General features: G+C 41.9%; 1 protein-coding gene across 4 annotated transcripts; it reads left to right on the forward strand.

Moving 5' to 3' along the window:
- The first annotated feature begins 1843 nt into the window (after positions 1–1843).
- Positions 1844–19906, forward strand: LOC116961254 (leucine-zipper-like transcriptional regulator 1 homolog). 4 transcript variants are annotated; one of them, XM_042783974.1, is made up of 9 exons: positions 1844–1941; positions 2330–2646; positions 11235–11497; positions 12286–12365; positions 13184–13262; positions 14793–14839; positions 16297–16417; positions 17325–17511; positions 17838–19906. In XM_042783974.1, exons 3-9 carry the CDS (start codon positions 11335–11337, stop codon positions 18526–18528), a joined length of 1368 nt encoding a protein of 455 aa, XP_042639908.1. In that variant the 5' UTR covers positions 1844–1941; positions 2330–2646; positions 11235–11334; the 3' UTR covers positions 18529–19906. The 4 variants fall into 4 exon arrangements, with proteins under 4 accessions (XP_042639908.1, XP_042639910.1, XP_032847447.2 ...); XM_042783976.1 differs by having other exon boundaries at positions 2330–2526; XM_032991556.2 differs by lacking the exon at positions 1844–1941 and having other exon boundaries at positions 2154–2646.
- Positions 19907–22351: the final 2445 nt, after the last annotated feature.

Genomic DNA, 22351 nt, shown 5'->3' on the forward strand with positions numbered 1-22351 from the left:
GAAAAGCTTCAATTCTCCCCTTCAAAACAAAGCAGAACCCAAAAGCTTATTACCAGAAATACAGATAGTATTTGGTGTCTTTGGGATTGACACTGTTTCCTTGAATTTGTCCCATAAACCAGGACAAATCTTTTGCCGGTCTTTTCTCAGGTGAGCTGCCTTCCCCTAGATAAGATTTTATTGCTGGCTCCTGTGCACAGGTAGAACAACCTTATCTTCTTGGAATGCAAGTGCTCTGTCATTGCAAAAGGCTGCAGTGGGCAGTTGCAGTGACAGGATTAATACCAACTTGCTGTCCAAGCAAAGCTTTGGAGCAAAGGTAGGGTACAGAGAAAATCATAGTTTGCATTTTCTGAAACTTTTTTTGAGGCTTGGTATTTAGGAAATCAAAAATATTGATTGGGGGGTTGTCTAAATTTGGTAAAACCTTGATACTTTTCGTACTTGATTGGACCAGAAATGAAAGGACAACTGGCACAATTGCATCCGTCCGGGGTGCAGACCTCAAAGGATGAGCTAAACCAAGGTGCTCCCTGCAGACACAGAAGGATCTGCCACCTCCTGTTTCTAGTGTGGACAATATAGCGACGGAAATAATTAGTTAATCTTTTGTTTAAATAACGCGTTTGAGAAAAAGGCTAAAAATAAACACTGATTCATTCCTTGTCAGGGAAGTTTCTCCTGTCAATTATCACATTGTTACTGCTGTTTTTAATGTAGTCAGATGGTGAGATTGGCAATCCCTTCTGCAGGGGCTTCTGGGTGTTATTTTGTAGAGAATCTTGCTTGAAGGACTGATTACTGCTTTTATGGGAGCCAGTGGGAGTTTGGCCACAGTCCTTCACGCATGTTAATTTGAGGGACTTCCAAATGTTAGCTAATGATCTCAGAGTTCTTTTTATGAAAAATGTGTGGGTTTGTTTTGGGGTTTGGGTTTACTTTTTTTTTTTTTTTTTTTTTTTAGAAAAAAAAAAAATTCCTAGCAGGAGGCAATTAAGAGGGCTGGGGAAAGTTCTGCACTGTAGTTCAGGACTGGCCTCTCAATAACGCCCAAAGTCCTACCGTGAAAAATTCAGTGGCATATATTGCTACCATACTCAGATATATTATACATAATATATTATAATTGAAGGTATTAGTATTACCCACACAGTCCAGGACACGTGCTTTGATTTTTTATGGACTGGGTGTATCTATTGGCCTCCACTTACAGTAACTTGAAAAAACAATTACTCCCTTTCTTTTTTTGGAGCAATACTAAGGAAAATGTAGTAGCCTCCACCCCAAAGCAGGAAAACATGTCAACATGAATAAGAGAAGCACGTGTGGGCGGGGGAGTTTCATTCCTGACTGTTTTATGAAGCCTTATGTAGCTGTAAAGAAGAAACAGAGAAGAAGAAAAAAAAGCAAACTCCGTAGAAGCTGAAGCATATGAGCAGAAAGCCAAAGACACAAGTCCAAGCAAGCACTGGGGCTGTGGCTCAGAGGAAAACGTTCAGAGAGGGATCTTTGGGCTAAATGCTGACTTAAAAGGGCTTGGAACTGAGTGCAGAAACAAACAGCTCCTCTCCGTGCTCCCCCTTCCCACCGACAAGAACAACCAAAAAAAAAAAAAAAAAAAAAAAAAAAAACCAAAGTTTGTTTCTAGCAGCGATCAGGCCTGAAACATCACGTACATTCCTCATGAGCAACAGGGCTCTGTCACGGCAGCGAGCGGCCGCGGCCCGTTCCCGCCGGCATGTCCGCGGCTCCCCGCGCCCGCGGCCCCGCCCGCCGCCCCGCCGGGCACCGCGCCCGCGGGCGGGGCCGCGGCACCCCGCGGCGCCTCCCGGGGCCCCGTCCCCACGCGAGGGCCGAGCGGCAGCCGGCAGCGCGCCCCGCCGCTTCCACGGCGGCCGGGGGCAGGGGCCGCGCCCCCCGCCCGGGCCGCGCCCCGGGGAGGTGAGGGGGAGCCCGGGGAGAGGGAGGAGGCGGGCGGAGGCGCCCGGCTGCTGCGCCGGGGGGGCGGGTTTCGCTCGCAGGAGCTGCTGGCCAGGGGGGCCCGCTAGCCGCGGGGCTGGCGGCCTTCGTTCGCGCCGCAGCGGGGGCTGCGGGATGGGGGAACCCTCCCTCCTCCTCCTCCTCCTCCTCCGGGGTCGGGAGCGTGTGTCCCCGGTCAGTGCCCGGGGTGAGGGGTGCGCAGGGGGCGGTGTCCCCCTGAGAGGGCAAACCCCCTGGCAGTGGGTGCAGCCGGGCTGGCTTTGCTCTGACCAAGTGCCAGCTCACGAAATTCTTATTTTTCCTAATTTTTTTTTTTTTTTTTTTTCTTTTTGGCTCCATGTTCTGTCAGCACCAAGCCCGAGCTGAGGTGGGGACCCGGAGCACCCGGAGGTGAGCCTGCCCGGGGCGGTGGGGCCCCGGCGGCACCTGCCGCAGGCCGGCGCTGGTGCTCTCCCAGGGAGCGCTGAGGCGGCCTCAGTGCACACGGCTGTCCCGCTGCCCGAGGGGACCCTGCGCGCTCGTACACAGAGTTGCGTTCGGCCAAAGGTACGAAAGGAAACGAAGCGCGCGAAAGGAAGGAAGGAAACGGCGTCCGAGCTCTGCAGCCCGGAGGCCGCGGGGGAAAGGGGAGCTGCGCCTTCCGCGGTGCCGCGCAGGAGGCCTGGGGTAGGGCCAGCCAGAGCTCTTGTTGCCTCACTTCCAGTTTGGGAGATTCACCACCCTCCTTTTGCTCCTTCCCTTTTCCACAATCAAAGAGCATAAAGCAAGAAAATGCCTTCTACCGAGCAAAAGACAAACAAAGAAATGCAACCATCCAAAACCCAAGCCAAAGTGCATCTGGCTTGGGATGAATACTGGACCTCGTTAGCTGAGAGTGAGGATTTTTCAGAAAGCCAAGCTCCAGTCAAAAATGGACCCTGTCATTCGGAGTCTGAATATGAAAACAGCTTGCAAAACATTTTTTCAGGCTTCTAACAAAAGAGTTGGTCCTTCTTTTGCTCTGGTATCTAGGCTACATTGTGCAGGCTCATGCATATCGCTAGTTTTATTCACATGAGTAATTCCATTTGAATTTGGAGTGACAATGTGTATGTGTAAAGTTACTCATATGCTTGCTGTCTCCTTTATATATTGAAATTATGTGGGTTTGTTTTTTTTTTTCCATTTGCTGGTGCAGCCCAGTAACTGTTGGCATCAAGGTTATTGTGAACCATCACGGTTATTATTACTGTTTGCTCGCCTGACACCTTTGTTTTCTTTGCCAGACTAAAACGCAGCTATTCCTCTCTATGCAATCTATTCCAGCTATGCAATTGTATCATCTGCTTTTATGCAACCATCTTTCACCTGACTGTGAAAATTCATCTTCCCTACAAAAGATCCTTTTTGCACTCAGTTTTTTTCTCCAGTCATTACTGACAGTCTTTCCAGTTGTGCCATCTGATTCTTTCTCACGCAAGTCTCTCATGTCTTATCCCATACTGTGTATTCTAAATTCATACTGATTCTAACATGATATCTGGATGTTTTAATATTTGCCAGCTGGAACAATTTATTATTCTCATTGCCAAATGCCCTCTCTTTCCTCCCTCATATTTCTTTAAGCTACAGCTTCTGCTCTTCTCATAACTTTCTGTGTCTTCTCTATCCCATTGCTCCATGTTTATCTAAGGGCAAAATGTCTTGGGAACGAGAAAAACACATTGTCTATCTTCCACAAAGGATGGCATTAAGTTGTAAGTGTGGTTGAGTGTTTTATTTGATGTTCCTTTTCCTCAGTCAGGGACTATAAAGAACAAATAAGTAAAATTCAGTGGATACTTATTTTTTTTTTTTAATGGAAGATAATAGCTTTCCATTGATATACTGTCAGCTGTCAGGTATATACTATAGTACTCTAATTCATGCCTGAGGAGAGTAGGCAGACTGGGCAGCCACCGACTCCTCTGTCAACCAAAGTCTTTCTTCCTAACCTAGAAAATTTTGTGAATTGGTGCAAGTAGAGTGTCCCTTAGGAAATAAAGTATTTTGAAGTTGCTTCAGCAGCGGTCATGAGCTGTCAAGAAGATGCATTCAGTCACACCTAAGTACAGATTTATTACACTGAATCTCCAGGGCATCTGCCTGCTGTATCTTGAAAGAACCCAAGGAGTAAGTTTTTGTGAAATCCCTAAATGATGTCTTCTAGGAACACTGAAAACTGCTATTTCCAGGGGGAAGGGGTGATGACCCCATGTATTGAAATGACCTGTTTCCAGTGGTGACAGTACAAATTACTTCCAAGGAAAGGGTAAAAGGCCAAATACATTTTAGACTGCGCTGGGAACATGGTGGGAGTTTCTCATTTCTTTTATCTTGAAGTGTGAAGACTAGGAACTGTATTTCCTCCCTCTGCCATATCTAGAACATGAAAAATTACCTGTTTGTCTCAGCTAACATCCCAAGAGCCATCTTGCTGCAGTGACACTTTACAGTCAGGGTGTCTATCCCAGTTACATCGTAAGACCACAACAGAGACTGAGCTCTTGACACGTCTATGGATGGAGTCACCAACAAGACCCTAAAGATTTGAAAAGCAGATTAGATTTCTGAAGTAAATATTCTGTTAAGGACCAAAAATAAATAAAACCCATACACGCATTAATTATCAGCATAAACTTTTGTTCAGGCATGGCTGGTGCACTGGGTTTATATGTCCATGACATCCTGTACCTGTGCCACCTACAAAATACACCTGTGTATTTTGAGAAGCCCTTCATTTAAAAAGTTCGTTCAAAATTGGGTTGCAATCAAATGATTAATAATAGTGATGGAAATCATAATTAACAGATTACCTAGGGAGATCTACTACTCAAAATTATATATTCATGTTCTTAAAACTGAAAAAAAAAAAAAACCAAATCCCAAACAAAACCCAACAACTGAAATTTTAATTTACTAAGGAGAATAAGCCATGAAATTAAGGTAGTATAGATATGATTACTTTTGTCTGTACCATAAAACTTATTTCAATACAGTGGCAAAGGTTGTTTCCTGCTTCATATACTAGAGTTGTCTATAAAGATGTAACAATCCCAGAAATATTTTAAGTACTGAGGTTCTTTTTTTCCAGATACTACCCCCTCCACCATATTTGGGAAATAGATTAAATATTTACTGTATTACTCCAAACTAAGTTGTATTTGTTTATTTTAAAATGAGAAGTATACCTAGCACATAGAAAATACAACTGGATATATTTATACTTCTTTATTTAATAAATTTTTATATTTATTACTACTTTGTAATAGAGACGGCATAGTACTACACAGTAATGAACATAAAGAATTTCTCTTCTGGGTAAAAGCTTCCAGGAAAAACCCAAAAGAGAATATATTAACATCAATTTGCAAAATTTAATTTTGGAATTATATGCAAACATATAAATTTATTCTGAAATTAGAGCTTTAATATTAACGTGACCTGAATTAAAGAAACACGATACCTTACCTACAGAGTTCCAGAAGGCAGCTGTTCACGAGTAGAGATTCATGATGCTCTCGTCTGTTTCGCAGTAAAGGTAACAGTCCCCTCCGTGGCCTAGGACTGCACTCTCCAGAAGTAGTAGTTACATATGTAGGTCTGCTATAGTTTATAGAAACTGTAATTATACATAACTGTTTTTGAAGAGTCACCTCCTTTGAAATGCCTGTTCACTACAGAAAGCATTCTGAAACACTGAAATGTAACAGTAATAATGTTTAAGAACACTACCTTAAACTTCTTAAAATTCAAATAAGAGTTATTCAACATAAAAGCCTTTCAGATTTTCTGTAAAATTTCAGCATGTCTGCTCTAATCTTTATAAAAACAACAGGGGCATTATCGTTCTGCTTGCAAGCACCTGTCATTTTTCTGAACCCTGAAATCGGGATGGAGCTGTGTCCCCTGCTTTGTTCTGTCATTTTACAAATCTTCCTGTCCTTCAGCTTCTCCCATAAGAAAAAATACCATTTTCTATCTCCTTCCTTTTGTCTTGACTACTTCAGTTGTAAGCTCAGTCGTGTAGTAACTGTGTTTTACACCACATAGCAAAGCAAGGCCCTTATTTCAATTCAGAATTCTAATAATACAGAAATATTACAGATACCTTTTATTCTTAGAGCCATTCTGGACTTTCAGGTTGAAATTCTGAACCTGAGCATCTCTGAAGATTAGTTCCTGTGTTTTTAAAAAAACAAAACCAAAAACCCCCCACCCACGAAACAGTTCATAATAAGTTCAAATTTTTGAAATAATAAAGTGGAAAATCTGAGGATACTAAAATTTATCACACGTGGTAAAGCATTGCAAGCAAATGAGATACACTGAAAAAAAAGCCCTCCCCCTTAAACTATTCTAAACAGTGTTTTTGTTTTTAAAACTTTGTAACTGCCTTGCAAGTCTTCAGTCAAAGTTTCCTCCTTATTCATGCAGGCAGTCCCACTGGAACAAGCATTACAATAAAGCCACCATTATAGTAAAGTTTTCTAAGATAAGTAGAATCGGGAAGATCTGTTATTATTCTCGAAGAGCAGTAAAACATCAAGTTGCCTAATAGGAAAATACAGTGTTCTGCACGGAAAGGTTCAAGGGTTGAGTTCAGAAAACTGGGTCATTAGCAAAAAAAAAAAAAAAAGATCAAAAAATGATTTCCTATATTTTTTCCCCAATATGAGTGGTTTCATATCTCATTATATTTCAAAAGGCTCGATCCTTTTAAATCTGAAACTTTTTTGAGTATATTGAAAACAGATGGAAATGAATCAGGGGACCGAGGTAGAAAAAAACCTTAATGAAGATCTATTTAAGTAATACTTTAAATAAATAAATCATTTATCTGAGAAACCACATCTATTAGAAATATAAATAATTATATAATGAACATATAAGCTACATTTCCTGAAGTAATTCTGTCTTTCTACATTTCCTGAATTATTCGTATTATGAAACAGTAGTGTGGCGCCATTAATTGATAAGCACTCTGTGCTATAGTTACCACGCTAATTGCAGCTCTTTAGGTCCTTGTCTTACAGCTCCTCCAGCCGTTTAACAATTGGGATTGATTGCACAGGAACTATTTTTAGAATGAAATGGCAGAAGAGTTTGGAGAGCAGCAGCCATTTTTTTTTGTGTGCTACAGCTGTTTTGGAAAAAAAAAAAAATTGGATAAAAATGTTCTGAGTTGTCTTTTTGGGTATTTTTTTTGAAATTCTGCTGAAGTTAGAGCTTCCTATTGGATAACTGATCTTGCTTGTACTAAGTTGAAGCTGAGGTCAGTGTTGCATGACACAGAGGATGTTGCTCCGTGACACTGTTCTCAAGAGTAGCAGTTTTTCTTTGGAAATAGGACCGTTAAGGTAGGCGGTAGATGAATTTTGGTGTCTGGTTCTACAGAAAGGCAATTCAGGAGTCAAGTTTGTAATTTAAAATACCAGTGATGAAAGGCAAGATTCAAGATTAACTTTCAAAATGTTTTTTCCCAACTCTGAAATGAAGCAGTCTGTTAACTGATCTGTTTAAGTGATTGTAGGTCTGCTTCCAAGAATGCTTTATGCCAAGGGAGTAAATGGCCGTGATTTGCAAGGGCCAGTTGATGCTCAGAAGGTGTGACTGGGAGGAGACACCCATTCAGTTAATTCCAGATTGGCTTTTCGTCATCCCGTCCTGGTCACCTGCTTTACACAGACTTCAGCTGGGGTAGATAAACAAGTGGGCAGGATTTTGTTGCTAATCTACTATATGAAATTAGGGCTGTCATCTCCTCTGAAAGTTTGTATAAGAGGAAATTGTAGGAAAAATAACAGAAATATGTAGGAAGAGGAATAACCAGTTTTATAGCTGGGGAAGAAAAGAAAACTCAATGCTATTTTACCTTTGTAAAGTATTAATAGTAGACACCTATCACCTTTTTCACATTAAATTACATCAATAGTAGTAATACCTTGGCACCCTCACACAGCACTGCATCAGCAAATTTGAAATGTTTTACTAAGGAGGTGTCTTTGTCCCCATGTAGCTGTGGAAGTAGATAAATGAATTGGCTATGGTTACACAGAAGCTTGGCAGAGTTAGGGAGAGAATCTGTGTTTCATGACTTCAGCTGCTTTTCCCTTTTCAATAGCATGGCATAAACTATTACGGACTTACACACCTATAACGTGTCACTGCTTCATAGCTGCCAATTCCCCTGGACAAGAGAAATGCGCACCTTTGTAGTAAATGCTGCCAGTCTTGTATTCTTTCAGAGAAAACCTACAAAGAATATACTTCAATTTTCTACAGTCATAGTTTACGATACTGGTTTGCATAAAAAGAGTAACACAATTTGAATAGCTAGTCTTGCCAGATTATGCTGCAAGAGATCCTCTAGCGTGTTTTTGTCACTGAATATATTCCAGTTTTACAAATGGTAAATTTTAGAGATAAATTGGATGATAAATTAGATACATGCATTTCATATTAATATGAAATATGACTGTATCTTCTGTAGCTTATTGTACTGTAATCTGTGTTTTTCCTCAAATTATATTCAATTTCCCCTGGACTTCTCTATAAGTACTTGAAGAGAGGGATGCAGTAAGAATTCATCATATAAATACTTCCCGGGCTCACTTCTTTTGGGAATAAATACTGATAAGTACAAATTTCAGATATAGTGAAAATATAGACTTATACCTTTTGCAAACAGAATATTTAATATATGAAGCATCTCACTGTAGCATATTGTCTCATTGTGCCTATTTTGATTTCAGGAATCAAAGTAACAGTTAAGCTGTTCCTGTTTTTATAAAGGCTGTGTCCTAACTTGCTATACGTTTAATGGAGAAAGGGGTCAGTAATATCAGCGAGATACAGTTCACTTGGTATCTTTAGGGCAGTAGCAGTGGTGATATCCCAGAAAACACAAGGACCTGGGAAAATACGCATGCTACAAAAGCACTTTATATCATGTGTAGTACTGGCTCGAGGTCAGAGAGGCTTTCTGTCACCAGCTCAGCACAAGCTTGATGGAGGCAATTTGATTTTAAAGAGGGAGCTGAGTAGGTACCAGTCTTCATTTTCTACCAGTGTAGGAGGCTACTGCTATTCTGGCCTCCAGCTAGTTTTTGAAGCAGCACTCAGTGAGTGTTGAAGATGTCTACACCTGAGCTAGCTCTGTAGACTCAGCTCCAGAGTATCAGCCACCCCAGACGGTCTACCTGCTTAAACAGTAATTTAAGGTGTAAAGGGCTTCTTTCCTCCCAGATTTTACATTATCTGAGTGGCAAACTGGAGCAGTTGATCTGGCAGGGCTGGTGTGCGAGAGCCTCGGGGAGGGAGATGGTGTGAAGGGACAAGGAGGAGCCCTGTTGTTCATGGGTGGAGGGAGGGATAGCACATGAATTTGCCTGGGACAAATCTAGGCTTTCGAAAACAAGGGAATCCTTGAACACAGGAGAAAATGTTTGAAGAGGGTATGGTTTTGTGCTGCTTGATATATAAACCTCTCCAAACAAGGGATGCTGGCATAGAGGCAGAGTACTGAAAACTGTGAAACAAAAATGTTGCTTCCAGTGCAGCAGTGAAACAGAAGACAAGCAGGATTCTGAGAGAAAAATAAAAAGGAAGTACATAGAAAAATAAATAAAGGGTTATGTAGCTGGCCACTATTACTCTGCAAGTCTATGGACATACAAACTGGTTTTACATGCCCAGAAAATCTTTCATAGCATTTTTTTCTGTTCTATTTAACTGCTCGTTCATCATTGAATCCAAGAGAGCAATTCCCTTTTTATAACATGGCAACTTCTGATGGAGGTCTAGATACTCAGTAGTCTCTGTACATACCCCCTTATCCTGTATTCAGATATGCACGGGGTGAGCAGTGCTTATGTTGACCTTCACTGGCATATATATGGCTAAATATAGTTTTACACAATGAACTTCAACGCAGAGATCATATGTCTTAAGTTATACTGTGGCAATGCATACAGTAAAAATACCTGCATGCAGATCTGAAGAAGAGGGCTTTGTTTAACCTAACCTGGCCATTGCTGTATTTCTAAGTAATTGTTGTGGTCTAAAGAAAGTTTCGCTTACCATTTGTGGGAAACACATTTCAAACTCTACCTGGAAGTGGTTTCTGTACATCCAGGGCAAATTTGGTGTGTCTGCTGTTGTTTTTTGTTTGTTTGTGGTTTGTTTGGTTTTTTTTTTTTTTTTTAATTAGAAATAATTGGTGAAAGTAAGCATAGATTTATCACATTTATCTTGGAAATAGTCTCAAAAGAATGGATCTTCTGTATGATCATTACATTGAGCTGACAGTTATATGACTTTATCCACTGGGATGCTAAATACATGCATACTTAAAGGAGAGGAGTGAAGTGTGGAAAACACGGTAACTGTGGGAGAACAGGCATTACTTTGCAGTACTTAACAATCTGTCAGGATGAACACGCTGTTAACTCTTAACTATCAATTTCCATCCTAGGTCCTCATCTGGCTTTCACTGAAATAGTCTGAATTAGGAGAGTTTGTTGCCTCATTTGGTGACATTTGTCACCTCAGACATGTTACCAACACAAATCCCAGACTTTGGCCTAATGCTGATTATTTTTTTTTTTCCCTTCTGCTTCATAAAATAATCTATTTCAAAATAGTGGCCATGATATATTTGAAAGAGGATTAGTAGAGGAGTGTTGTTCCTGGTAATTCTGTCTTCACAGAACACAGTGACATCTTGTGGCAAGTGAGGGGATGGTGTCATTTTTTCCAAGATGCATCCTAATTTCGGCTGGTTTACAGGTGAAAGTCTAAATAAATTCTGAACAACTGCTAATGCATTACTTTTCCTCCTCAGTATGAACTCTTGCCGAATTTTATTTTAAGTGCAGGTTTAAGAACTTCTCAGTAGTGAAAAAAGACCAGGCCTTGGTTTCTACCATATTGCAAATGTAGGGTATTGGAGTATATCACTTCAGCTTGCCAACATTCATTGGAAAACTTTCAACTCCAGGAATGTTCTTGTCCCAGTCTTGCTGACAAAAGACTCAGAGTCAGCATTTCAAATGCTCTAACGTTTGCGTGTTATCACAGATGGCCAAAATTGTAAGGTTGCTTTTGATGGGAACGAAAAGAAAACACAATAACTTTTTATCATAAGGCAGAGACTTCTTTTTTTCTATACTCTTTTTTTCTTTCCTTTTTTTTTTTTTTTTAACCTGAAAGTATTTTTTTTTTTCTCTTTACAGACAAAGCAGGATTTAAACCCTGTTACTGGTGTTTTGGGACCATCCCCTGACATGGCTCTCTTCTGCAAGTTGATACTTGGATAAGATTCTGGTTGTCAACATGAAAGGAAAAACTGTACAATGTGATTGGAAATCTGCACTCCAAAAGAAGCCCTCTCCCTGTGATCGATATAAACACACTTGCATTATTTGCAGAGGATTTGTTTATCTCTATGGAGGGAGAAACTGCACCAGTCTTAAGGATTTCTGGCGATACAACATAGGTAAGTTTGCCCCTTCACTTATGTCAGGATTAAAGAGATTTTACATCCACCCATCATGAAATTGGGGATACTCCGTAGTTAACAGATTGCCCCCATTTAAAGTTGCTCCATCAAAATGATGGATAAACTGCATTTTGTTCATTGGGCTAGAGGTGTGTATTTGTTGCTGTTGCAGTTGTCCCAGAAAGTTTAGATTTCAGTTCAGTTCCGTTTTATTTGTTTGTTTGTTTGTTTGTTTGTTTTCCCTTGAAATAGTGAATGATTTAAAATATCCTAGTTCTGCCAAGGGTTATCAAAGACACAGCTTTCTTGACTCTTTAACATGGGATTATCTTATGCATGTAAAAGTGAACAAAGAGAACACATGAATACAATACCTTGTAGGATTGCATTAATAATGCACTATTAGATATGACTGTGTATTCTTTGACTTAATTGTATGGTGTTCCCTGATCCATTGTTGTCACTGGAATAAAGCAGATTTGTGCTGGGGTTCATGCTCATGGAATAGTTGTGTTTGATGTAGGTAACAGTACAGCATTAAAATAAAAGCTGTAATGATTAATTTCAACTACATTGAAGTTTGCTAAATAGAAATATGCACACATTTAATTTTGGGGGAAGTGCGTCAGTCTTCTGAACTAACACAGAGGGAAGATGACAAAACACTTCATTTTCCCCCATCAATGACTGGCGGTGCAGCTAAATTCAAAGCTGATCTTTTCACCTTTTCCCTAACATTTGTGAGTCGAGCCCATTGCTGTCTTAACTTCTACTTTGTTATGTAGTGAGAAATGAATGGGAAATGCTGGATTGCTCAAGAAACGGTCCAGGAGAACTGGAAGAACATTCAATGGTGGCTTATAAGGTAAAGGACCAAGATTTATATTGTCTATATCCGGACATTTTATTTCCTATAATACAATGAAATGAAATGCCGTAGGTTGTACTGAATACATAGATGTACTGAAATACTATACCCAGAAAACACTTTTATGTCAGTGGAATTCTGGATGTAGCAGTACTGATGCCCTGGAATCTTTCTGAATAAAGTGACAGTAGTTTAGCTTTGCAGCAGTGTGCAGCTCTGATTTCCTCAGTCAATGCTCAGTACATAATAGTAATACAAAATAAAGACCTTGGCAGCACATTCTTTGACTTAGTTGTATAGTTGTAACAGTTGCTCTGAATTCATTTGCATGATAAGCTACAGCATAAAAACATTCACTTAAGAACTTGCATAGAAGAGGGACGGGGGAGTGAAGGCAAATAAGAATTACAGCTTTGCCTGTAAGGGGAAAACAGGATTTAGGCTATCGGGAGCTGCACTGCAATGAAATATTTCTATAAACATGTATATTCTAATATTACCTGAGCAATGCCTCTCAGAGCTCCAGATCTGCATTCCTCGAGCTGTCCCAATTTGACAAGGAAGTGAGTGGTTCTGGAATGCTGTCTCCGTTAAAATAGCAGGACGTTCATTGGGGTTTCTACTGGGAGAGGATAAAGACATGATTAGAAGTTGGTGGCTTTTTGTGATTGCCTCTTGAATAGTTAGTAGATCATTGTATGCATTATTGTTAATTATATTTTGGTGATGGCAGCCATTTCATTTAAGAATTGTCTTACAAATCATTTTATGCTATATACCTACCTGTAAGTGACAAATATTTTTGCGTCTTGCAGGGAACCCTGTATATTTTTGGTGGGATGGTGGATTCAGCTTTCACACAAGCAAAAACTCCTCTCTGGATATATGACATTGGTACGATACACAATAGCCAGTCTTTTCCATGGGACACTTGAAGTCCATAGGTACTAATAAATAGTAAGAACCAAACTGGTTTTTGCTGCTTATAACATAGCCTTCCTTAGGCTTTACAAGAAGCAATGTATGCAAAACTGTGTGCATATTTTCCCCTTAAAATTAGGCGGTTAAGATCTCAAAGAGTCAGCTCTTACTTTAATTAGAAGGTATTTTATAGGAAAGTTTTATGTATTTTAAGGTCTCAGAATTTCCATTCTTCCCTCCTACCCTGAAATTTACTATTTGATCATAAACCACAATAATTATTACATACAATATTCAAAGTTTTTCCTTATGTTACACAAATTTTTAAAATCAAGCTCTTTATTTTATTATGAAAGAAAATAGATCAGTAAAGTATATCTCATTTTGTATTTTTACTGAAGAAATATATAAACTGGCAACAGCAATGATGGAACAGAAAAACCAAATATAATTAAATTAGAAGGTGAGAAATAAACATCAGCATTTCATAACGCAGGGTTTTTTTTGTAAGAACAAATATTTGGGATCTCTTAAGTGTGCGTTCTAATAAAAGCAGTGCAACATTAGAATTTAATAGCAATGTCATACACTATCTGTTCTCCATTTGGAGACACTGTGTATAATGGCTGTCTATTTTGATGTCAGGTGGAGGAGAGAGAGACTGAGATTAAATTCTTTTTGAGCTAGTAAATCTCGTGGCAAGACATAACATTTAAGTTTCCTGGCTTCTTTTATTACGTCTCTATATAACCTTAAGTCAATGTGGTTTTTTTATTCCTTTCTTTGTTTGCCATCATTTGTCTGAAATACTTGCTGAAACAACAGAGATCCTCAGATAGGATATGTTTCTTGGGAGGAAGCATCTTATTACTCACAGTAGTTATCAGAGAAACTGGGAATGAGTTATTAAAAATTTGTCGTGTCTAGTTTTTTCATGGTCATTTAAAATCTTTCCTGGCAAGTATAGCTTTTAGTAATGTAAGCTTGAACTGCTTTCTCATTCTACCTCTGGTGCTGGGTATGTGATATTTCCTCTCCTTCATGGTGATCATAGTGATTTCTGACTGTTATTTGCGGACTACTTGTAAAGGATCTGTGAAAAGGAACAAGAAAAATAAGGCTGTTGTCATAAGGTTTACATAATAAGTAGAAGGAGCCATACATCCATCAGTAAATCTGGGGATTCTGCAAGTTCAGAAAGTGCTGAAAATCACAGATTATTTCTGCACTGTGAAATTTAGCCTTAGGAAACAGGAAATACAGTATGGTATCTCCGTGATTCAGTATCAGTTAAGGATAGAGGAAAACTATTTAAATTATGTCTCCTGTAAGTCTCTTGGTACTGCTGTCTTAGTGGGAAGCAGATTTCTTCATCCTTGTCAGTGGAAACACCAGGATGAGACTTACTCGAAAATTAGATCTGCAATTTGAAAAATTAATGTTGGAGGAGTGTCCTCTTGTGGTCTGGGATATAAACTGCGCTTTATTAAAACAATCCCCTAGATTCTGCAAGATGGACAGAGTGCCGTAACGTACCAGCAGAGACTGAGGTAAGGAGCCAGGAAGTGGTGAATGTGTGAATCAAATGCCTGTTGCTTTGTTGATTAAACAGATTGCTTTGAAATATGTTCCCCCAAACAGTTCCAATCTCATCTCTTCAGAGACATGTGGCTATACTTTATTTCTTTGCACTTTCAATAACTAAGACTTCTTCCTTCTTTAAAACAGAGTTTAAAAATACTGCTCTTAAATTTTAAGTGCTATATAAGAAGTCCTCTACTACTGCTTCTGTTTTTCTGAAATGCTTATCAAGAAAACTAATTTTAAATGGAATATTGCAACTATACATGAAGCCTGTGCTTTTAGAAGTAGGGTTGTAAAAACAGATTGGCAGTCACACTAATAAATTCTGAAACGTGAAGCGCCGCAGCATTTTTCATTTCTTCAATCTGAACACGTGGACTCACCAAGTTACTGCCACTTCTAAATGAAACCTCAGTGGAAGCATTTATGTCTTGGTCTTATGAGATTGGTTTCATATCATTACATATAAAGAATGACTCATTTTTTGCTATTGAAACTTCTTCCTCACAATGTTACTATACTATGAAATCGCACAAAAAATTTGTTGAGATGTGACACAGTCACATGCGTTTAGTGGAGGAGTCAAGAGTGAGTTTGGGACTGCAGGGCTGTTTGTGGGGAAAAAAAGGTGTTAGATTGTTGATGACATTTTGTTTACATATAACAAATATGATGGAATTATGTATCAACTCCTTCTTACATACAGGAGTAATGGTTGCTTGTAATTATCCTAAACTGAATATAGAGAACATGGCTCCCCTCCCAGCCCCCCTACCCACCCCCCAAAAATATAAAAATGGGCTGTTTGAGAAGAACCAACCAAAGAAGAACAAAAGAACAAAACCAAACTCTTGCCTTATATTTTGTTTCGGGTTTAGCTGGGCCTCCCCAGGTTTGCATCCAGGAGTCTCAGCGGTGCTGAGAAGCGCTGCGGGCGCAGTGGGAGCCACCTGGCTTCCCCCGGGGGTCTGGGGCTTGGGGTGGGGCAAATCCACAGCGAGCAAAGGCAGTGGGAGTTACTCCTGGGACTAAAGTTTCCTCAGTGTGGAAAGGCTGTGCTTGATGGCGAAAGGGCTGCACCCCCCCATCATATTGCCAAGAGTTGCCCGATGGATTTACATGTCCTGAAACTATGCCTAGCAGCAGCTGTGAAAGCAGTGCTGTGAAGGTGGGTGCAGGGAGGGGGAGGCTGTAGGCACATGATACCGAGGTGGACTTAAAAAGGGAGGCTTGCTTAGGTTTGAGAATGGTTTGTATTTGCATCCATACAAGTCTTCAGTGGTGGGTTTCATCTGTATTTTCAAAGAAGTTTAACACGCCCCAAAGCTGCAGTTTTCATCGCCCTGTTGTATTCCCAAGACAGACATTGCTACTGATAGGACTTGATCTGTTAACAGTTTTTTGTCTTATTAAATTGTTTTAGAGCTCAGCACCAACTAACAGAAAAGGTCACAGTGCAGTAGTGTACCATTCCAGCATGTACATCTATGGGGGATACTTTGGCATCAGAGGCATTTCACAGGAGTTTTGGACTTTCCATTTTGGTAAGTTAAAAAGCGTGATAAGGTTTTGATCCAATGTAAAACAATGGCTGCTGCAGGAGAGCATGGCTTACTCTGTTAAGAAAATTCTTATCAGTAGAAATGTTCTAAGTTAGTTTTGGCTTCTGTGTGACAGCATTTAATTATGAATCTGTCAAATTAATACTCGGCTGAAATGAATTAGACTGTATTATACTGGAAGAAGTTTTGCTGTATTTGCCAGTTTTTGCGCTGAAAATTGGAGAGAATGTTTTGTTCGCTATTCACTAAATTCTTCAAGGATTACCAACAACTTTCAGATTCAGCAGAGCCCCTGTCTTGAGCCTATTAATGCCATCTTTTGAATCTCAAATCTAGAACTGACCATGGGGAACCAAACCTGACAGGAGATGGTTTCATTAGCATATTCATCACTAATCTGGTGGTAGCAAACCAGATGATTCCCAGAGACTCCCTAAATGGATAGCTTTTGTTATCTGGTGGCCATTCAGTCACTATTTTGAAATGAATGATGGGTTTATCTCATCCTTCATTCCCTCACAGGGAGAATAAGCACAGACATTAATGAAGGAATGTTTTTGTTGACTGATTTTTCCCTCTTACAGCCAGGAAATTATCTTTCCGTGTCAGAGTTAATGAATTAACAAAGCTGGAGGAAAAACTGCTCTGTAAATAAAATTTCCATGGCATCTGTCATACAGCATCTGACATTTTCATTAAAAGTTTATTTCAAAACTGATTTTTTAAATGCACTTTTTCAGTGTCAAGATTCAAGCTTCTAACTTTTATAATGAACTTAGAGCAGAAGCCCTGATTCTCCAACAGAATAGTTACTTTGTTCTTGAAATAAATCCCTTCTCAAATACTAGGGTAAATTTAGTACATCTGTAAATTGGTATTTTGCTTTCAGATACAAGGAAGTGGCAGTGTGTTCCCACCCCACCTCACAACACTGGCCCAGGGCCTCGGCACGGCCATTCAGCCGTTGTTTATCGTACGGGCATGTACCTCTTCGGAGGACTGATGGGGCTGAGTGAACAGAAGGACTTGTGGAAGTGGGACTTCGTAAGCAGCAGCTGGGCCAACATCAGAACAAGGTAAACAATACTGTTTGTTACACTAAACACAGAAAGAGAGAATTAAGCTTACCATTTGATACTGCGTGCAGGCAGAGAGGGAGATGTTGCCCTTTTGGTGATTGTAGGAACCGTTCAGATCAAGACAGAGTGCTGCTTCCATCCCTGGGTGCTTGTTGGCTTTGCTTGGAAGAGCTCTTGGCACTGCGTCGACTCAGCCATCAGCAGTGTAATTTTGGTGTAGCTGTTTAGCAATCATTCTCTTGGGTCAAAAGGAAAGTAGAGGCTCAACTCAGTGTCAGTTTCTTGTTGGTCTCCCCTTAACTGCTGGTTTCTCTTACATTCAGCCAAGGACCTCCTCCAGTGGTAGGTCATGCTTCAGTAGTCTTCAAAGACTCTATGCTGATTTTTGGTGGAGGGATTTCAAATTCCAGTCCTCATGATGACCTCTGGAAGTATCAGTTCCATACGCAGATGTGGAAGAAGCTTAGTTTGCCTACAAAGGCAAACTTCTCTCCTAAAATGTATCACTGCATCTTAGGAATCGGTGTTGACTTCCAAACTACCTCAGATTTCACTAATACGTTCCCCAGCCATCGGAAGGGTAAGCAGAATGATCCCCAGCAGCTGGTGCCCGTGCCGAAGCACACGCGCTTTTGCAACTACTTCCGTCAGCAGCCGGCGTACCGAGCCTTCAGCAACGAGGAAAGTGACGCGATTGAAATGAAAACCTTCAGCTCGCCTCTGGAGCCACGGGGCTTCTGTGCGTTTCAAACCACTTCAGAGGCAGAACTAGACCCAAACGGAGCAGCAAGCCTTCTCTCAAAGGACAAGTCTCTCCCTCTGTTTGTCTCTTCAGAAGAAGAGACTTTTGCTGCTGCTCAGATTGTGGGAGAAGAGGAGGAAACCGACTGCCAGCATGCGACCGCAGTGGATGAGGTTAGCAGGGATACCAACGTGCTGCTGCTCATTGGGGGTAAACCTTTGTCCAGCTTCTCTGAGATCTCATTCTGGCAAATGGAGTTTGAGAGATTGTGATCGCTTTGATGGCAAAGCGAAAGAATAAATTTCCACCAGTGTGCCAGTAGGTGGTAAACCAACTGCTTGCAACTCTCTTCAATTTCCTATCAGCACACTGGGGAGGAAGGAAAAATTAAACCACCTCACTCATACTTGCTGCGAACAGATTTTTTGCAATGTGAACAAAACCTGACATATATTTAAGTCACAACTTGCATGTAAATTGCAATTTCTGAGAGGAGTTTGTTAGAATGTTGCTCTTTTTGTTACTTTTCTTCTGGTCAGTTAATATCCTTTCAAATTGCAGTGGCTGATGCTGCCTTGAAAGTCAGAATGACAGGTAATCTCTGCTGGCTCCGTAACTGCCATTTCAGCTGCAAAGCTTGTTCATTTTGCACCGGGATTAAAAGTAAAAATGCACCCATGAAGCTATCCGAATCAAGTTTGCACACGCTGCAGTCACATTTGAGGAATCTGCTGAATCTTAATGGTAACATTTTCTAAGATTTTTAAGATTTTGTTTTCTTGAAAGAGTGCTCTTTCCCCAATATATTTGCAACATGAGATGGCCTATAACAAAGAATAAACCCAACAGGCAAACTAGCAAGGGAAATCTAGAAGATATTCTAGGACTGCATCTAACCCTGAGGAAGTGAAACCACGAGTCCCCCTGACACTGATCTGCAGCATTAGACCAGAGGAAGTGTGTTACACCTGGAAGAACAAACTAGTTTCCCAGTAAATGTTAGGTTTAATGACCGAGCACAGGATCAAAAGCATTTGACTTTCTATTGGGGGTGGAAAAAAAAAAAAAAAAAAGGAAGGCTTGACAGGATTAGCATGAAACCTAAATTGTTCTGACTGGTAACTCAGATTTTGGCCACAAAGGGGATTTCTGCTTTTCCAACTCCATCTCTAGTTTGTCAACATACATAGTATTTGTTACACATTTCCCCTTACACTAGTAAATCCTGAGTTCATGTATGGTTTGTTTTCCTTTGTTGAAAAGAAAATGTGCTTTTTTAGACAGATAATACTGTCCAGTGTTTCAAGCATTTATTTCCACCGAAGTTAATAAGACACTGTCCTTCTGACTGAACTTCAGCTGTCTGTACAAAGAGATGCTAAAGTTTGGAATTACTAGAAAGTGTAATTTAATACTTCTGAATATTTGAAAAGATCATTCAGAAGTTTCATAGGAATAATGAATTGTAGCTGAGAGTATTTACAGATGCTTTCATCATTTCTTTACAAGTAGCTGTCACATGAATTCAAGGGGAAAATTATAGAGGAGTTCGCAAAAAGCTACTTGAGAGTTATTTGGATCTTCTGTGACCTTTGGAAACAGAGGATTGTATGCTGCCATACAAATAAAGCCTGCTGCATTTCGTATCAACGTAAGCTTGTTTTCTCAGCTTTCGTGAATTTAAAATACGTATTTATATTTTCAAACTGCACAAAGAACTTGCCTTTCTGGACAAGAAACACGTTCCTGCAAGGCCCAGTCACCTCATGGCAGTTCAGGCAGCCTCAAGGGCTGCCCAGGCCTCGAATTTCTCCTCCGAGAACAGGGGATTACCCAGTTTGAGGAGGTATGCTCAGAAAGGACTTCAGCACAGCGACCGAGCTGAGCACATACAGAGCACTGCAACCTTAACTCGGCAGTATGTTTTCCTTTTGCTGGCTGACATGTCTGTTTTGGCACTACCCAGAGAGCTGCCATACCACTTTTATCTAGGATTGACGAGGGAAGGAAATTTAACTGGAAAGGGCATCAATAAACCAGTGATTTTCCAAGTCACGCGGAGGCTTCCTGGCAGGTACAGGTATCCTGGGGATGTGCGAGAGCCCCAGGAAAATGCCACCCAGCAGCCTCTGCCCTTCTTTTCTTCCTCCTCCCCAAACTCTCTTCCCTTTGGCAGCCCCACGAAGGGTTTAGCATTTACTTGGAGCCAACGCAGGCAGGACACGAGCCAGCCCCAAGCCGACGGCTTGGCACGGGGAGGGAAAAGCAGCTTGCGGAACGTGCCCCTCTCCCCTGCCTCCTCCCCGCGGCTGCGCCGGCTGCCAAGCCCGGAGGCTGCACCAGCGCCTGGGCCGCAGCGCCCGCTTCTGCCCCCGAGCCGGCCCCAGGCGGCCCGTGGCGGGGGCCCCGCGGGGCCTGGCCCCACACGGGGCGCGGGCAGCGCCTCACAGGGCGGGCTGGCGGGAGGCAGCGCCTCAGGGCGGGAGGCAGCGCCTCAGGGCGGGCTGGAGGGAGGCAGCGCCTCAGGGCGGGAGGCAGCGCCTCAGGGCGGGAGGCAGCGCCTCAGGGCGGGCTGGCGGGAGGCAGCGCCTCAGGGCGGGCTGGCGGGAGGCAGCGCCTCAGGGCGGGCTGGAGGGAGGCAGCGCCTCAGGGCGGGAGGCAGCGCCTCAGGGCGGGCTGGAGGGAGGCAGCGCCTCAGGGCGGGAGGCAGCGCCTCAGGGCGGGCTGGCGGGAGGCAGCGCCTCAGGGCGGGAGGCAGCGCCTCAGGGCGGGCTGGCGGGAGGGAGGCTGAGCCGCAGCCACCCCCCCGGGAACGCTGTGGAAGGGGGAAGAGCTCCGAGCCCGAAAGCGGGGCCCTGCGCTAGGGCCGGCGCGCGCTGAAGCCACCGGAGGCCAACTCTCCCCTTGCGGGCCCATTCCCGGGTCTTTAAAAGCCCAGGGCGAGCTCCTGCTGGAAGGGAAGGGGGCTGAGGTGTAAAGTGACACAGGAGCGCCCGGCCCCTTCTGGGCACGCACGCCCGGGATTTTCAGGTTCCCTCCCCAGCGGTGGAACGCAGGACCGAGGCTCGCAGCCCGTGCCGGTTCCGCTGCCCCGGTCACCTTCCCTTTCAAAACCCAACCAGTCCCCTCGGCTGCACCTCGCAGGGTTCACAGAGCACCTCAAGTGGTTTCACTCCTGTTTTCCTGGCACCTTTTTGTCCAACGCAGTCACCTTTTCACAAAGGAGGAGAAGAGCCTTCGCGGATGTGCTTACGATATTCCTCCGTACATGTAGCAGTTAATGAGAATTCATCCCAGGCCCAAGTGAGTGACTAAAAGCTGCTGCCATCTGAAAGCTCGGTGGTGGCCTGCATGAAATGATGAATGGAATTACTCCAGCTCATGGCAACTATTTAGAAGCAAAACAAACCACACCGGTTTTGGCTGGGCATGGGCTGAAGGGGCTGCCACCGAAGCGCGCTGTTTTAAAACGTCTCTGAAAAAAGGGGAAGCCTGCATGTATTTGAAATGCCCACAGTCTAATTCAGCCCACAGAATAAAAGCAAACGTGGGCAGCGTTCTTTGGTACCTCATCCGAGATGCACTGCTGTATCATAAATTACATAGACAAGAGACCAAATCCATCAGCCTTAACTGCCTCAACAAACTCATTGTCTTTAATTACCATTTGGTCTCTGGACATTAAAATGCGTGAATGGCAGAAGGCTTTTCTTTTAAAATGTTGACATTTAAAGAGGTTTGTTTTTTTTTTTTTTTTAAATAATAAACCTAAACATGTTTCATTGTTTGAATTGTTCTTCAAATCTACTTACAATTCAGTGACTGAGCAGTGGGATCGTAGTTTGACCTACGCAACAAATTGTGCCACAAGGGAAATTACTTTCTATGAGCTTAGTCATTAGGATGGAATTATTTCTCTTCCTTTTGACACTTTCCAAAGTTTATTAATTGTTGATAAATTAAGATGATCAAATGGTTTGCTGCCTTCTTAAGCATTTCACCGAAGTCATGGTTTGGAAACTAGGAGTTTCCTTTAAACAACCATTAGCAGCACGGCACTTCAAAACATCAAACAATCTCCTACTGGAAATAAAA

The sequence above is a fragment of the Tyto alba genome, unplaced genomic scaffold (assembly GCF_018691265.1).
Source record: "Tyto alba isolate M040663 unplaced genomic scaffold, T.alba_DEE_v4.0 Super-Scaffold_7, whole genome shotgun sequence".
NCBI classification, from domain to species: Eukaryota; Metazoa; Chordata; class Aves; order Strigiformes; family Tytonidae; genus Tyto; species Tyto alba.

Bases quoted from the DNA above. Each gene is read 5' to 3' on its own strand.
- LOC116961254 (XM_042783974.1), top strand. From the start codon at position 11,335: ATGAAAGGAAAAACTGTACAATGTGATTGGAAATCTGCACTCCAAAAG. The intron at 11,498-12,285 runs GTAAGTTTGCCC...TTTGTTATGTAG, and splicing joins TTTCTGGCGATACAACATAG to TGAGAAATGAATGGGAAATG. The intron at 12,366-13,183 runs GTAAAGGACCAA...TGCGTCTTGCAG, and splicing joins ATTCAATGGTGGCTTATAAG to GGAACCCTGTATATTTTTGG.